The 16,792-nt window shown below is 39.5% G+C and overlaps 1 protein-coding gene across 2 annotated transcripts in view; it reads left to right on the forward strand.

Moving 5' to 3' along the window:
• Positions 1 to 16,792, forward strand: part of LOC103586736 (conserved oligomeric Golgi complex subunit 5) — a 190,207-nt gene that overhangs the window by 91,704 nt on the left and 81,711 nt on the right. For both annotated transcript variants that reach the window (XM_008568048.1, XM_008568049.1), the window contains 2 exons: positions 7,201 to 7,362; positions 9,816 to 9,915. In XM_008568048.1, coding sequence (XP_008566270.1) covers positions 7,201 to 7,362; positions 9,816 to 9,915 — 262 coding nt within the window. The remainder of the gene's footprint in view (positions 1 to 7,200; positions 7,363 to 9,815; positions 9,916 to 16,792) is intronic.

Below are 16,792 nucleotides of genomic sequence, written 5' to 3' on the forward strand. Positions count from 1 at the left end.
CAGAACTTCATATCCAGGAGGCTCAGATATCCCCAAACAGATTCAATCCAAAAAATTTCTCTCTGAGACACATTATAGTCAAACTGGCACAGGTCAAAGACAAAGGGAGAGTCTTAAAAGAAGCAAGAAAAGAGCATCAAGTCACTTATAAGGGAGCCCCTATCATACTAACAACAGACTTCTCAACAGAAACTCTATAGGCCAGAGGAAAATGGGATGACATATTCAAAATGCTAAAATAGGGCCGGCCCGGTGGCGCACTGGATGGTGCGCCGCTTGGGAAGCGCGGCAGCGCTCCCGTCCGAGGGTTCGGATCCCACGTATAGACCGGTTCCCGCTCACTGGCTGAGCGAGGCGCGGGAGCAGCGCCGAGGCTTGCGATCCCGTTGCCGGTCCCCGGTCCGGTACGGGGGCAACACTGAGGGTTGCGATCCGTTGCCGGACACGGAAAAAAGACAAAAGACAAAAAAAAAAAAAAAAAAAAAAAAAAAAAAAAAAAAAAAAAAAAAAAAAAAAAATACAAAATGCTAAAATAAAAAACTTCCAGCCAAGAAAACTATACCCAGCAAGGCTATATTCTTCATAAATGAGGGGAAAATAGTGTATTTTATAGACAAACAAAAACTGTGGGAGTTGACCACCACATGACTGTTTCTACAAGAAATCCTCAAAGTCCTTGATCTGGAATCCAAAAAATGATAATCACTATCACAAATACACAAGAATGAACAAAACCCTCTGGTAGAATGAAAATGCAAATGAGAAAGAGAAACAGTCTTACACCCAGAAAATACCATAATGACAATGTAAAAATAACCCCTGTTTTATTTCTGATTTTGATAATTTTGGTCTTTCTATTTTTCTTGGTTGGTCTAGATAAAGGTTTGCAAATTTTATTGATCTTTTTAAAGAGTTAACTTTTAGTTTTGTTGATTTTTCTATTGTTTTTTAATTCCCTGTTTCATGTATTTCTGTAGTAATCTTTGTTATTTCCTACTTACGCTTTTGGTTTAGTTTGCTCTTCTTTTTCTATTTCCGTAAGGTAGAAGTTCACATTACTGATTTGAGATTTTTCTTATTTTTAATATATTTGTTTACAAGTATAAATTTTCCTCTAAGCACTGCATGAGCCCTGCATCCTATACATTTTGCTGTGTTGTGTTTTGATGTGTATGTCAAAGTAGTCTCTAATTTCTCTGTGATTTTTTTACCCATTGTTTATTTAGTAGAGGGTTGTTTAATTTCCACAAATTTGTGAGTTTTCTAAATTTCCTTCTGTTATTGTGGCCATAGAACATATTTTCTATGATCTTAGTGTTTTTAAACATATTAAGACTTGTTTTGTGGCCAATAATTTTTTTAAAAAATAAAAATTAAAGAAAAAAGATATACTGGCATAAGTATAGACAGAGAATTGAGAATACAGAAGGAAACCCATACATTTATAGTGAGCTGATTTTCAAAGAGTATAAAGACCATTCAATAGGTAATCTTTTTGATAAATGATGCTGGGATAGTTGATAGCCCCATGCAAATGAATTAAGTTGCACTTTTACCTCATGCCGTCTACAAAAATTAACTCAAAATGGATCAAAAATCAAAGTGTAAGGTTAAAAAATATAAAACTGTTAGAAGAAAACATAGGGGCAATCTTTATGATTTAGGATTTGGTAAAGGAATCTTAGATATAACACCAAAAGCACTAGTAATAAAAGACAAAATAGGTATATTAGACTTCCTCAAAATTGAAAATTAGAATCTAGAATATATAAAGAGCTCTTCCAATTCAACAATAAAAAGATAAATTACCCAAGCAAAAAATTGACAAAAGATCTGAATAGACATATCTCCAAAGAACATACAGATGGCCAGTAAGCACATGAAAAAATGCTCAGTATCAGGGAAATGCAAATCAAAACCATAGTAAACTATCATGTCACACTCACAAGGACAACTATAATCAAACAGAACAGATAATAATAAGTGTTAGCAAGGATGTGGAAAAATTAAAAACCTCATGCTTTGCTTTTGAAAATCTAAAATGGCACAGGTCTTTGGAAAATCGTTTGGTACTTCCTCAAACCACTGAACAGAGTTACCATTGTCACCAGCAATTCTATTCCTAAGCATATGCCCATGAGAAATAAAAACATATGTTCACACAGAAATTTGTACACAAATGTTTATAGCAACATTATTCATATAGGCGAGAGATGGAAATAACCCAAGTGTTCATCAACAGACAAATGGGCAAACAAAATGTTCTATACCCATACAATGGAATATTGTTTAGCCATGAAAATGAATGAAGTACTGATATATGCTACAATATGGATGAACCTTGAAAACGTTATTCTAAGTAAAAGAAGCCGGTCATAAAAAACAATACACACACACTACTATGTGATCCCATTCACATTGAAAACCTAGAATAGTGAAATCTATAGTAACAAAGTAGATTAGTGAGTGCTGAAGGCTAGGATTGCAGTGAGGAGGATAGAGGGAGTTATAGCTAAAGGATAGAAGATCTCTTCTTGAGGTGATAAGAATGTTCTAAAAGTGACTGTGCTGATGATGGTGTACATCTGTGATTATACCAAAACCATTGAATCATATACTTAATTGTTTGAATTGTATGATATGTAAATTATATTTTCATAAAGCTGTTTTTAAAAGAATAGGAAAAGAAGAAGTACATTAAATCTTCTGAGAAGCTTTGATATTAAAAAAGGACTAAAGCTGCTTCTTTCTTCAAAATAATAGGAAAACCACAGAGGACAGATGAAGTTTGTAAGAGGGGGAAAAAACAAAACAAAAAAACCCAAGAGAGGTGCCAGGTTAAAGGAAGGGTCATGGACTGTGGCTTTGGTCTTAGTGTAAAGCATGTTACTGAATCCAAGGCCAGCTGCCCACTACCAAAACAGAAACGACCAAAATGTCAAATTGTTGGTGGAACAGGAAGTCAGCCTTGTTAAGGCCTCAGGAGACAGTAAGCTCAGCCATCTCCCTGGTAAAGCTGAAGGAGATGGCCAGACTAAAACCATCTCAAACAGTCAGATTTACTCAGGGGTTTGCGTTTTATTTTATCAAAAAAGCAATTAAAAAAAATTTTTTTTTTGGTGGTTGGTCTACTCAGGGGTTTTTAAAGAGGAGGTTGAGGGAATGGAAAACAGGAGTGGAAGATGTGAACTGCAGGGACTACGTGTACAGGGCCAAGTGCAAATTCTCATCAAGGCTCTGTCTGGCTTCTGTTCTTGTCATCGATGTTGTTTTAGGGTCATGAAGGATTTTGACTTGCTTCAGGGTGGAATCAGATGATGTCTTCCTTGGTTTCTCAGGGCCTGTAAAACAGCTCTTCACTCATGTAAATGTCATCTTGCCCCATAACCAAGGTTCAAAATATCAAGTAACCATGGGGAAAAGAGAGAACTCAGAGAAATTCATGCTAAGAAAAAAAAACTGTCTTTTAAAATTTTCCTAGGGCTGGCTGGTTGAGTGTGGTGTTATAACACTAAGGTCAAGGGTTCAGATCCCCTTACAAGCCAGCCACCACCAAAAAAAAAAAAAAAAAAAAGACTACAAATACGTCCATGAACTTTTTGAAGTATTCTCATACTTCTATTGAACAGAAAGACAACTCATTATTTAGGGATGTGTAGATTATCCTTACCATCTTATTTTTTCTCATATAGACTTTTCTTTCAGCTTTTAAGAGGGAGTAAAAAAACAAATCAAATAGTTTATGTTTGTAACAGAAGGATGGGGAACAAGATAATTTGGATACCCTTTAAAAGTCTGTAGAAAGTCACAATGGGGATATGAAAGAAACATTCTTTTTATAAAAATAAAATTTTCCTAGAAACCATGCAATTTTAGGTCCCAACGTGGTTTCAGTCCTCACTCCAACAAGCTGAGGCAAAAGGTCACCTGCAGAGAGTGGAGGGCTGCAAAAATAAAATTTCAGGTTATTTCTTTAAGTTTCAGGTTTCTTGATATTAAAGGGTTTGAGTATTTAATAGAAATAATTTGCTTTTTCTCTGCAGTACTTGTGCAGCTTAGCAGCAGATACAAAGACCACCCACGTAAGATTTTCTTAGTAAAAGCTTTGAAAGAAAGGTGGATTAGAAAACTCAGGATGTTAATGACAGCCCCATGAAATGGATGGCTGTGGATAAAAAGGGACAGAAGACCTGGTGAGCTGATGGAGGATACAAGTAGGAATGGGTCACAAAACAGTGATCACAATAAAGGGTCAAAGAAGTTGTTCTTTAGAGTAAAATCACCCTCCATTGTGTATGTAAGAAGCCCAACATGATTTGGTCTGTCTGTCTTTTCTTTGATGTTGGTTCGTATTACTCTCCTGTCACTTACTTGCTCTGCCCCTCTAAGTGTGTGGCAGAAAGCCAAGTATGATTCCTCCTTCAGGACTTTTGCATTTGTTCTCTCCTTATAGAAAGCTCTTCCTTTGAAAATCTACATAACTCACTCCCCTTTTTCCTTCAGATCTTCTCAGTAAGCTTTTCCTTGCCTCATACTAACTAAAATTGGATAGAAAAAAGAAAAAAAAAAAAAAACCCTAAAAAAGTTGTAAACATATTTTCTGTCTTCCTTGCTTTATTTTCTCTTAGAACTTATCACTCTCTATCATAGTCCATATTTAACTCACTTTAAAATTTTTACTTATGTTTTTATGTATCTCATTACCTCGTAAGCTTTAAGAGGACAGGGAATTTTTTTTAAACAAGTTCCCTGCTATATGTCCTGCACCTAAGAAATACTTGGCAAATTGTAGACATTTAAGAATATTTATGAGAGGAAAAGATATAGGAGAAGGTGGGGCATGTGGAAAGTTGTCTTTAAGCTTGGATATTTTAAAGATAGAGCAGTTCAAAAACGGCAACTCAAATTTAGAAGCTCCATAGTAAAGCTAAAATAAAGATCCTTATAAATGTAGAGTTTTAATACAGGACAGTTTTAGAAAAGTTATCTGTTTTGACATTATAGTCACAAAGGATCCTTGCAGCAGAGTTGAAGAGCAAGGAGAGTGTTAGTTTTTATAATTCAGTGCCAAAATTTCTGCAGAAGAGGAGAGAGGTTTCTTAAGGTCAGTAGATGATAGGAGCAAAAATAGAGAAGATATTTATAAATAGATGGCATAGAATTCAACAGAGGGTTGCCTCAGGTTTAGATGTTAGTCTTCTGTGCTCCCATTGTGGTCTTTGTATCATCATGTATTATAGAAATTATTATAATTAGTACTTTATCTGCCCATTTCCTCACTAGACTGTAAAGCACTCAATCTGTAACTTCTCAGCACTTAACAATGTGCCTGGCATATAGATTTCTCAGTACATAGGTGTTGAGTGAAATACTTATTGAATGAGAAAGTATTAAGAGATAACTATGGAATTATGATGTAGGAGCCAAGAGCATTCTGACCTCTAGGTCTTGTCAGTTGACCAGAAGGGTGAGAAAAAGAGAAAGCCAGGTTTCGTATACTACATGAAGGACTAGGTCAGATGTTTTTAAGATTGACATTTAAGATGAAGATGGATTAGACAATGGAAGGGCTGGTAGAGAGATTATAAACAGGGGTGATGTAAGAAGATATAGAATTAATTATAGGAGTAGGGAAGCAGATGGAAATTTGATAGTAATTGTCCCTTCTTCCTGGAAGCAGCCAAGAAAGCACACCCAGGGTCCTAGGCAGGAGCCAAGGGCACCACCTCTGCCCGAAAGTATGCAGAGTCCTGGGAAGGAGCTGAAGGCAGTCCCCTCTGCCTAAGAGCAGACGAGACCACACCCAGGGTACTAGGCAGAAGCCGAGGGCAGTCCCCTTCCCCTGGAATCAGGCAAGAGAACATGCCTGGGGTCCTGGGCAGGAGCTGAGGGCAGCACCCCCACCCAGAAGCAGGCAAGGAGCTTGCTGAAAATGCCACTTCCATGTGAGTGGCCCACAATAGCTATCACCACAGCCATGGCTGCCATAAAAGTGGCTCAGTGCCACAGAAGCCATGCAGGTGGCCTGCCAGACACTTGATTGCATTGACACAAGGAGAGTCACCAGTGGAGACCAGAAAAATAAGAGGACGTCTCTCTCATCAAAGCCCACTCCAGAGGAACAGAAGAAACAACTGCTCTATCAGATGACCAGACATCAACGTAGAGATACTAGAAATATGAAAACTCAAGAAACTATGACACCACCGAAAGAATACAGTAATTCTCAAATACCAGACCCTATAGAGCAAGAAACCCTAGAAATGACTGAAAAGGAATTCCAAGCAACAATCTTAAGGAAACACACTAAGAGAAGACTCTCAGTTAGACAACGTAATAAAACGAGGTAGTAATTGTCATAGGAAAAACAAAATGCAATAGTCTGACTGCTAAATGAGAGCATAAGTTATTGAAGACATGGGAGAAGGGTAAAGAGAAAAGAAGTGTTAAGTATGTTAACTTTTTTTGTGAAGAATATTGTAAAACAAATTAGCTTAGAACTCAATTTGGTAGTACTTATGTGATTGTAGGACTTTCCCTACTACTTTTTATTTTGTCCTCATTCTTGTTAGTAACAAGGAAAAACTGGGGCTGGCTGGTTAGCTCAGTTTGTTAGATCAGTGCTGAAAACACCAAGGTCCAGGGTTCAATCCTTGTACTGGTCAGTCTCCAAAACAAAAAACCAAAATTCATACAAGAGAAAACTGGTAAAAACCTAGATCTGTACACTTCCATCTCAGATGGTGAGTTTTATGGGAGGTGGCAGCTGTGGTGAAAATGGTTGAACTAATGGAGCAGGTCTCTTCAGGCTTGCCTCTCTTGTACGTGCTTTGATACTCTATAAATACAGCATTTGCTAAGGAAAAACGTAGCCTCCATTAAAATTAATAGGATTTTACAGTGTTGTTCTTTTGGTTTTAAGTGACAGACAATACAGTAGTTATTGGTACCTCTTATATTACATTTATAGATAGGACTTATGTGTAAGTTAAAATGTGTAGTCCTTAATAAATGTTTAATTATTAATGGTACCTGTAAATATATTTACACATTTTAAAACAAATTATTTTCCTTTTTATTAATATAGAGTTTTGGGGTTTTTTTTAATGGGGGATATTTTTTAAAAACGTATTTACAGCCTGATATGATAGTATTTAGTTTTGTATAATTTGTTAGCATTTAAACATTTTGTTTCCACAGTCCAGAAAAGGCTTTGAAAGACTCACTGCAACCCTACGAGGCTGCTTATCTATCGAAATCCTTGTCTCGACTCTTTGATCCTATCAACTTGGTTTTTCCCCCTGGTGGTCGTAACCCTCCTTCCTCTGATGAACTTGATGGTATCATTAAAACTATAGCAAGGTATGTATTTTTTTATATAATGGCATGCCATAAAATGCCTGCTACATTTTTAGTGATGTATGATAGCAGTACATTTTAAATTTATCTCCAATTGTCCTAGTAACTAGGCCTGCATTTAAATCAAAAGGTTTGAAGTGAATGAGTAATAGTAAGTACTTGAGTTTCCAATCAATACAATCATTTAAATACAATCTAAAAATAGTCTGTTATAATTATTCTGTATCTTGCCAAGGATGCAAAGTAAACCTAGCTCTTTATATCATTAGTAAATTAGTTCCTAATATTACATAGGAAAGTGAATATAACAGTAATTTTACAAGTTAAAACTAAAACATAGAGGTTAATGTTTTTTATCCTAAACCCAGAAAGTGCTTCACGGCAAAAACAGGATTAGCTTACTTGTGTTTGCTATTTTAATTTTTTTGAGTGAATGTTACAGCTTTTAAAACTCAAAAAAGGGAAGGTATCCTAGCAGAGGTACCATTTGAACTCTTGCAGACAATGTAATTATACTGCTGCCTTAAGACATTTACAGTTAAAAGTTATCCAGATTAATTTGCATTTAAGACTATCTGAGTTCCTGTCACAGCTAACAAGTTGTCATAACAGTAGGTTTGTACATTTGAGATAGACATTTTGGGGAGTAAAAATAGTAGTTGGGCAATATAAGACCAAGATGTGGAACTGTCTAAAGTCTTTTAGACTACATATTTAAACATGGTGATTCTGAAGCACAGAATAGTAACACTAAAAAGCCTCAGGTATAATATACATAGCATATCTTCAGCTGCAAATGTACCTATAAAGTCTCTAGATTTCCCAGCATCTTGGTCCTAAATCTCCACAATTATTTTGATTTTCCAAAGACCTGACCTAGATTTTTTACCCTGATGTCTCTACTATCTGTTTAATGTAGAAGTGATAAAAACAGTCCTAGCTTCAACTTGATCTCTTTGACCTTTTATGTAAATATTAGTTATTCCCTCTCTATTCTTTTTTTTTTTTGGCGGTGTGGGGATTCAGTCTGGCGGTGTGGGGATTCAAACCCTTGACCTTGTTGTTATAACACCGTGATCTAACCAGCTGAGCTAACTGGCCAGCCCCTTGTATATAAATGTTAAAGAGGCATCTTTCCCATTCCTCAGTGCAACTTGACAGTGCTATAAGCAAATATAATCTGGAACTTGAAGCATATTTATGGTAGTGTTTAATAGAATATAAAAGTGGACATTAATAAAAGTATGTCTCAGGGGGCCGGCCTGGTGGCGCACTGGATAGTGTGCCGCTTGGGAAGCGCGGCGGCGCTCCCGCATGTCTCAGGGGGCCGGCCTGGTGGCGCCCTGGATAGTGTGCCGCTTGGGAAGCGCGGCGGCGCTCCCGCATGTCTCAGGGGGCCGGCCTGGTGGCGCCCTGGATAGTGTGCCGCTTGGGAAGCGCGGCGGCGCTCCCGCCCGAGGGTTCGGATCCCACATACAGACCGGTTCCCGCTCACTGGCTGAGCGAGGTGCGGGAGCAGCACCGAGGGTTGCGATCCCGTGGCCGGTCCCGGTCCGGTGCGGGGGCGACACTGAGGGTTGCGATCCGTTGCCGGACACGGAAAAAAGACAAAAGACAAAAAATAAAAATAAAAATAAAAGTATGTCTCAATACTATATGTAAGGGCATTTTTATCACACATAGTATGAACTAGTATTGTTTCAGACTCCTTCAATTTTATTAAAAAGGAAATCTGGTAAGTGCCAAGATTTATTCTGCTATTTTAGAGACGATACTTACTTGTATATGTGTTTTCTTGCAATTTTTAGCTCCTAGTATTCTTTACATGGTCTTGTAAAAAAAAAATATTTTTTTTTGGCAGTCACATCAAATGTCTCAATAAATCCAATGCTAAAGTTGAAAATAAGAATGAGGAGTACTTTAAGAATCCAAATTTTAAAAATTTTGAATTATAGCCCTATTATGCTTTTGATATATTTATAAAGCTACCCTATATGAAATAGCATGAATTGGCATAATTTCTACAGAAACTGAGTGCCACGTGTACTTTATATTTTTAGCCTATGTCCCTCCAAGGTCATAATTTTCATTCAAGAGCTGTCATTTCCTTGCAGATGTCTATGATATGCTGTGCCTTTAATTGCACTTATCGGTATTAGCCAGAGTGCTACTTTAAAAATCTGTACACAATTTATTTTGTTAATCACAGACTGAACCCACACATGACATGCTTTTATTAATGAGAAACTAGTCATTAACAACGACATCTCAGAGCACTTTTTCCTCATGCTGAATTTAGGGGGGAAAATGAAACAATGCAACCAATTCTCAGATGCAATCAGTTAAATCTACGAAAGAATCACCATTGCTTACTGGGTTTAGTTTTTTATGTTGCTCTTCACTTTGTTGATGAACTGTGTTGCTGATAATTAAAAATCTGTTTTTGTTTTCTCTAGTGAACTAAATGTAGCTGCTGTTGATGCAAACCTTACATTAGCTGTGTCAAAAAACGTGGCAAAGACCATCCAGTTATATGGTGTAAAATCAGAGCAGCTTGTAAGTGGTACCCTTATCTGTAAACTTTAATGATTTTGTTTAAAAGTACTAATTATATAGTACTTGATTAACTATAAATACTGACTTGACTAAATATTAATTTACTGGCATCTTTACTTTGGTGAAAGTTTTTAACTTTCTTATGAATTTAAACCAGAAAAAAAATATATATATCTGTTAATAAAAAGTGGCCAACCTGCCTGTTGTTGTTATAAGAGGGTACTTCAGAAAGTTCATAGAAAAATGAAATTAAAAGAGTGTACAAATTTTTACATGAACTTATTTTTTAAAAGGCCCAAATAACTGTATTTTCATGTCAACTTTGGCTTTCAACTGCCGAAGAGGAGGGCAGCAGAGGTCAGCCACAGAGGAAGGCCACAGAGGAAGACTGGTTATCCCCCAGCCATTCAGCCTTCCAACTCCAGGCCAACGAATGACCACCCAGGTGGGGTCAGGACCCAGGGTGACCCCACAGGCTTTCCATGAACTTTTTAAAGTACCCTCCTACTGTTACCTAGTTCTTAAACTGTTAGTAAATGATCGGAGGAAGTGAGGCGCTTAAAATTGTAATGGAAAAGTGTTGATTTACTTTCTTTTTTTTTTTTGAGACCAGCCGCATGGCACTCAGCCAGTGAGCGCAGCGGCCATCTCTATATAGGATCCGAACCCGCGGCGGAAGTTCTGCTGCTGCGCTCCCAGCGCTGCACTCTCCCGAGTGCGCCACGGGCTCGGCCCTGATTTACTTTCTAAAGATTGCAGCACTAGAGAATGGAAGTTTAACCCTAAAATTATTCTATTTGAATGAGCTGTTTGCATGCATTTAAAATAACAGCTACATAACTGAATCATAATCTTAATATTCTATACATTAATGTTTTAAAGTTAAGCACACACATGTAGCTAGTTTATATGTATGCTAACTGAAATCTAAAGAAAATATAATATTCAATATATTTTTAACTATCATAGATGTATTAATTCTAGAGAATGTGCCAAAATCTGGTATCTTCACCTATTGTTTTTTAAAATTAATTAATTATTATTTTTTTTACATTCTAAGATGTTGCAGAGCAGTGGGAGGGGGAGGGGAAGAGGGTGGGTAGGAGGGGGATGGGGTGGCGGTGGTGTGGGGCTGGCTCACGGATGACTCCTTCACTGGCCTGATTGCAGAGGGCAGGGGGGTGTGGCTGAGGCCCGTGGGCCACCCTCCACTCTGACTTGGGAGCCTGGGGGTTTCCAGTAGCGGCTTGGTTTTTGCTGGGCTGAATGTGAATGTTGGTGGGTGTGGCTGAGGCCATTGGTGCCCCCAACTCTGGCCTGAAGGGTTTCCAGCAGCAGTATGCTAGTAGCTGGGCTGGATGTGGATATGGGGGCTTCTGCCTTAGGCCCTTGCCCCTCTGCCAACCCAGGCTTGGAGGCCCAGTTGGGCGGGGGGGGGGGGCTTCCAGCTCTTTTACATTTTATAAGTGTTCTTTGGTGGTGTTAGACCTTTAGTAGTTAACATCAGAACTTTGTTTCTGATCTGTGGGTGTTTTGGGTTTGTTTTCAGTTCTGTGTTGGATTATTAGCTACCCCCACCACTTAAACTCTGCATTGGAATTAATTTGTTGTACTTTGCTTCTAAAATGGGGGATCTTCCCCTGGGGACCAGCACTTGAGCCCTGTGGTTGAGCTAAATTGCTGCTTTTCTGCTGATTCCCTAGGGAAGGCTTTTTGTGCAGCTCAGGTTTTAATTGTTGACCTTGTAAGCACTTCTGGGTCTTGTGAGTTCTGATACTACTGGGTTGTGTGGAAACTCTGGTTTAAGCCTAAGTCTTTTCAGCAAACTGCACCCGTGGTGGTTCTATATTCCTGACCAGTCTCTACTGAGTGGGCCTGTGCTGATTAGGGGGCAGACCACCTGTCAGTGCTGTGCCCTAATGTTCCCCTGGTGGGCCTGTTTTCCCCATCCCCTGCACTCCAGACACTTCCCAGGATGCAGGCCATGTGCCAGTTTCTTGCGATGACTCACCAGCCTTTGTGTGGCTCCTTTTTTCAGTTGTCTATGGCCCCTCACTCATACATGGGTCTATAGGAACTCTGTCAGTGGTCTTGCTAAACTGGGGGCCACCAAGGCAATCCTCTCCCCTGCAATCTCCAATCAACTTCACACAAAGGGCACAGCTGTGGTTTTTGCCAGCTCTTGTTCCGTGTGCTCATCAGGGCCAGCCTTGAAGTTGTCAGGGCTCAAAACAGTTGGAGTGGTCCCATCTTTCTCTTATCGTGGCTTCTCCCACCTTCATGAACTCCGTAGGTCTCTCCTCCTCTTCCCCTGAGCTCTAGCGACCCCATCTTGGCAGTGTTTGCTTTTTTTTTTTTGTCCTTTTTTGAGACTGGCCGCACCGTGCTCCCAGCGCTGCACTCTCCCGAGGGCGCCACGGGCTAGGCCCAGTGTTTGCTTTTTAATAGTTGTAAATTGGTTGATTGGGGAGAGAGTGATGCTGGGAACCATCTATTCTGCCATCTTGATTCTCTCTTCTGGGCAGCTCATTTAATCTGCACAGAGACCCTTTGAGACTCTTCACCTATCTTTAGAGAAGTACCAACCACATTTCTGGTTTAGTCTCTGACTATTCCTAGTTAAGACATCGTAATAGATCAAGTAATCAGTTTTAACCTATATCCAAATAGTTCCAGCTTGTTCTAATAATTTTTAAGATAGCTTGGTGGCAAATTGAGCAGAAGGAATTTGCATAAATTATCCCTAGTGATAGTAGGCCTATTATGAGGCTTTCTACTTTCAGTTACAGTGGATGGCCCATATTTATTTTACTAATATGGTGCTATGTTCCATTCAATTGTTCTTGTAGCCTTGACAGATAAGTTAGAAGCATCTTTTTAAACCTTTTTAATTGAAAACTAGCCATACAGAGACATGGAAACTCTGTGCAGGTAATTAGATGATTAATGTTTCTCTGAAACTTTGTTTATGTATGCTTTATTATAATGTTTATTGTTTTAAAAAACATGGTTTATTGCTATAAATAAAACTGTATTATATCTAGTAGAGTTTAAAGTAATTACTGAAAATATCAGGAAAAAAATCCTTATGAGATGGTTCCACCTAGGAACAACATTATAAGGAAGAGCCGGCATATGTATAAGAAGTATTTTGCTTTTTGAAATGAAAGCCAGTGGTAATGGTAATGTGTGACTTCAATTAATATAATAATGTCAAAAGGCCTTGACAACATGAAAATAGATCATCAAACATTTGATTGAATTGATACTGTTGGTCAAATCGTCTATGGCTGTAAATTATTCACACCTACCTAACGTATAATGCTAACAATTAACAGAAAGTCATTGACATTTTTCACATTTTAATTGAATTTTTTTACCCCCAAAATAATTTTACTTTACAACTTTTTCATGTATAAAGAAAGCCTAAACATTAAATAAAATTACAAGGAGCATCATATGCTTCAATTTAAAATATATTATTTACTAATGACTTTAACATTTTGATGTCAATGTTTATTTCTTGGCTTTTAATAACACCCTTTCTGCTATTACTCTCTGTTTTTTAACTTGACATGTTTTGGTCTTGATCTTTCCATAGTCCTATTTTCTTTAGAATAGTTTCACTGTAAACATTTAGAGGAAAATAGCCAAATAGTAAGTCTTCAGTAAAAGAAAGACTTGAAACAGATTATTTTTGGGGGGGTGGGGGGATGGCTGACCAGTACAGGGATCGAACCCTGGACCTTGGCGTTATCAGTAGCACGTTCTAATCAACTGAACTAACCGGCTAGACCGAAAGAGACTTTTTTTTTTTTAAACTTTTTATTAAGTCAGAATTGATTATACATATTTTGGAGGTTCAACATTGACATATGTTCATCAAATCAAATCAATATTACTAACATATATATTATTACAAATCATATTTATTCTTTACACCCCTTGTCCAATCTCACCCCATCCCCCTCCCCCCAGCCCCTCAGTTTACCCTGGATTTCTTTTCTCCTTCTGCAAGAATAATCATTACTCTGTTGATTTGTTGCCTAGATGATCAGTCCAATGCTGAGACGTGTGTTCAGGTCCCCCAATATTATGACAGAGCAGATGCTTCTTCTGTCACTCTAGAATGGGCTTTGTGGAGAGAGACATCCTCTTCTTTATCTCTGCTGGTGACTCTCCTTGTGTCAATGTACTCCAGTGGCTGGCAGACCGTCTGCAGGGTGATTGCGGTGTCTAGCCACTTTCACAGCAGCCATGGTTATCGTGGTGGCTGTGGTGGGCCACCCACAAGGAGGTGATGTTTTTGACATGCTCCTTGGTGCAGGCAGTGTGCCTGGTTGTGGGAGGGGAGTCCGGTCCCCAGCCCCATGCCTTGGGTCCTGAGGTGGGCCCCAAGGCACTGCCACGGTGTGCCTGGTTGTGGGAGGCGGGGGATCCAGTCTCCTTCTCCATGCCTCAGGTCCCCGGGTGGGCCCCGAGGTGTTGGTACAGTATGCCAGGTTGTGGGTGGTGGGTTCAGTCCCCTTCATGCCTCGGGTCCCCATGCGGGCCCCAAGGTGCTGGTATGGTGTGCCAGGTCATGAGAGGGGAGTCCAGTACCTGTCTCCATGCCTTACGTCCCAGAGTGGACCACAGGTGCTGGCGGTGTCTTGCAGCTGGAACTAATTTTTTTGTTCTTTGCTTTCTTCTAAAGTGTGGGAACTTCCTGTTGGGCCCAGTACTTGAGCTCTGTGGTTTAGCTAATTTGCTGCTTTGCTGCTGCTTCCCTAGGGAAGGCTTTTTGTGCAGCACGGGTTATAATGGTTGACTTTATTTGAACACTGTGCCCCAGTGTTCCCCAGTGGGCCCGTCTCTCCTATTGCCCATGCTGCAAACACTTCTCATGGGATGGGCCGTACACCAGTCCCCTGTGATGACTCACCAGTCACTGAGTGGCTCCAGTTTTTCAGTTGTTCTGGCTCCTCACTCCTATGTGGGTCCACAGGAGCCCTATTAGTGTTCTTGCTGGCCTGGGTGCCCTCTTCTCCCCTGCCACCTCCAAGCAACTCCATGCGAAGGGCACAGCTGTGGCTTTTGCTAGTTCCTGCTCCATGTGCTCAGCAGTTCCAGTCTTAAAGCAGCCGCAGCACGAAATGGTCGGAGCAGTTTTTTCTTTCTCTCATTGTAGCTTCTCCTACCTTCATGCACTCCATAGGTTTCTCCTCCTCTTCCCCTGAGCTCTAGTGTCCCCAGCTTGACTGTTGTGTTGTTTTTTTATATAGTTGTAAATTGGTTGATTTCTGGGAGTGTGTGACCCTGGGGACCGTCTAGTCTGCCATGTTACCAGAAGCTGCAGCCAAAGGAGATTTTTTTTTTTCCTTTTTTGTCTTTTTTCATGACTGGTAACGGGATCGCAACCCTCGGTGTCGAGCCCGTACCGTGACCGGCAACGGGATCGCAACCCTTGGTGTCACTCCCACACCGTGCTCAGCCAGTGAGCGGACCGGTCTCTATATGGGATCCGAACCCTCGGCGGGAGCGCCGCCACGCTCCCAAGTGCCGCACTCTACTGAGTGCACCACCGGGCCGGCCCAAAAGAGATTTTTAAGTAGAATAACTATTCTGTCTATAAATGGAAATATTGACTTGAGATTTGGTATGACAACTAAATCTGTAAACGGGGATTCTTTTTATAGATGAAAAATTTAAGCCTCGAGTACACAAGGTTGAAAAATGCTAGAAGTCAGATCATTAATGGAATGTTCAAGCAGTGAGGTAAAGGAAATTTTAAGGAAAATCATGCTTTCAGAAAGGGTGACTTGATGGGCCGGCCTGGTGGCGCACTGGATAGTGCGCCGCTTGGGAAGCGCGGCGGCGCTCCCGCCGAGGGTTCGGATCCCACATACAGACCGGTTCCCGCTCACTGGCTGAGCGAGGCGCGGGAGCAACACCGAGGCTTGCGATCCCGTTGCCGGTCCCCAGTCCGGTACTGGGGCAACACTGAAGGTTGCGATCCGTTGCCGGACACGGAAAAAAGACAAAAAGACAAAAAAAAAAAAAAGAAAGGGTGACTTGAAAATACAACCTTAAATGTAGAATGAATAGCTTTTCAGAATCCTAAATTTATTTCCTTAAAGTTTAGTTATGGAAGTTTCTTGGCTGTCAGAACATTTTAGTATACTTAATGAAAGCTTTGATTCACATCAGGAAAAAGGCTGATAAAAGGATTTTTCAAATTAATTGTTTTGGGTATAACATATGAATTATATAAAGAGTACATATATATGCTCATAATAATAAACCTGAAATTATTTTTATCATTGCACATGCATTTCTTTTCTGTTATTAAGCACCAAAGGTATGTGTCATATAAACCTAAATCTCTACAGGGACAAAACCTTAAACCCTTTTTTTCTGAATCTGAAGTGATAACAGAGGATCCATTTTTTTAAGGGTAAAGTAATGCCACAAAAATAACTACCATTTTTAAGCTTTTATGCTGAGTCAGGATTGTGCCAGGCCATTTACATGCACTATCTCATTTATTTCACAACAATTCTGTGAAATGGAAATATTGATGTCTGCTACTACAAAATGTGTAACTTGAGACTGAGGAAGGTTAGTAGCATGACCCATATACATAGAGACCATAAAAGTAGAATGCCAGTGAGCAAGTGTTGAAACTGGCAGTCAAATCCAGACCAGACTCTAGATCAAGCTTTTGAAACCCTATTTCTGACCTGTATCTTGTACACAAACACATCTTATGTTTTATTTAAGAAAAGTTAAGATTGTGCTATACTTATTGTTTTGTGATTTGCTTATTTACTTTACAATTTGACATAGAAGTCAATTTAATATGACATAGAGGTTACTTTAAAGTGTGCATGATATA

Source organism: Galeopterus variegatus, unplaced genomic scaffold (assembly GCF_000696425.1).
Source record: "Galeopterus variegatus unplaced genomic scaffold, G_variegatus-3.0.2 Scaffold370, whole genome shotgun sequence".
In the NCBI taxonomy this organism is placed as follows: Eukaryota; Metazoa; Chordata; class Mammalia; order Dermoptera; family Cynocephalidae; genus Galeopterus; species Galeopterus variegatus.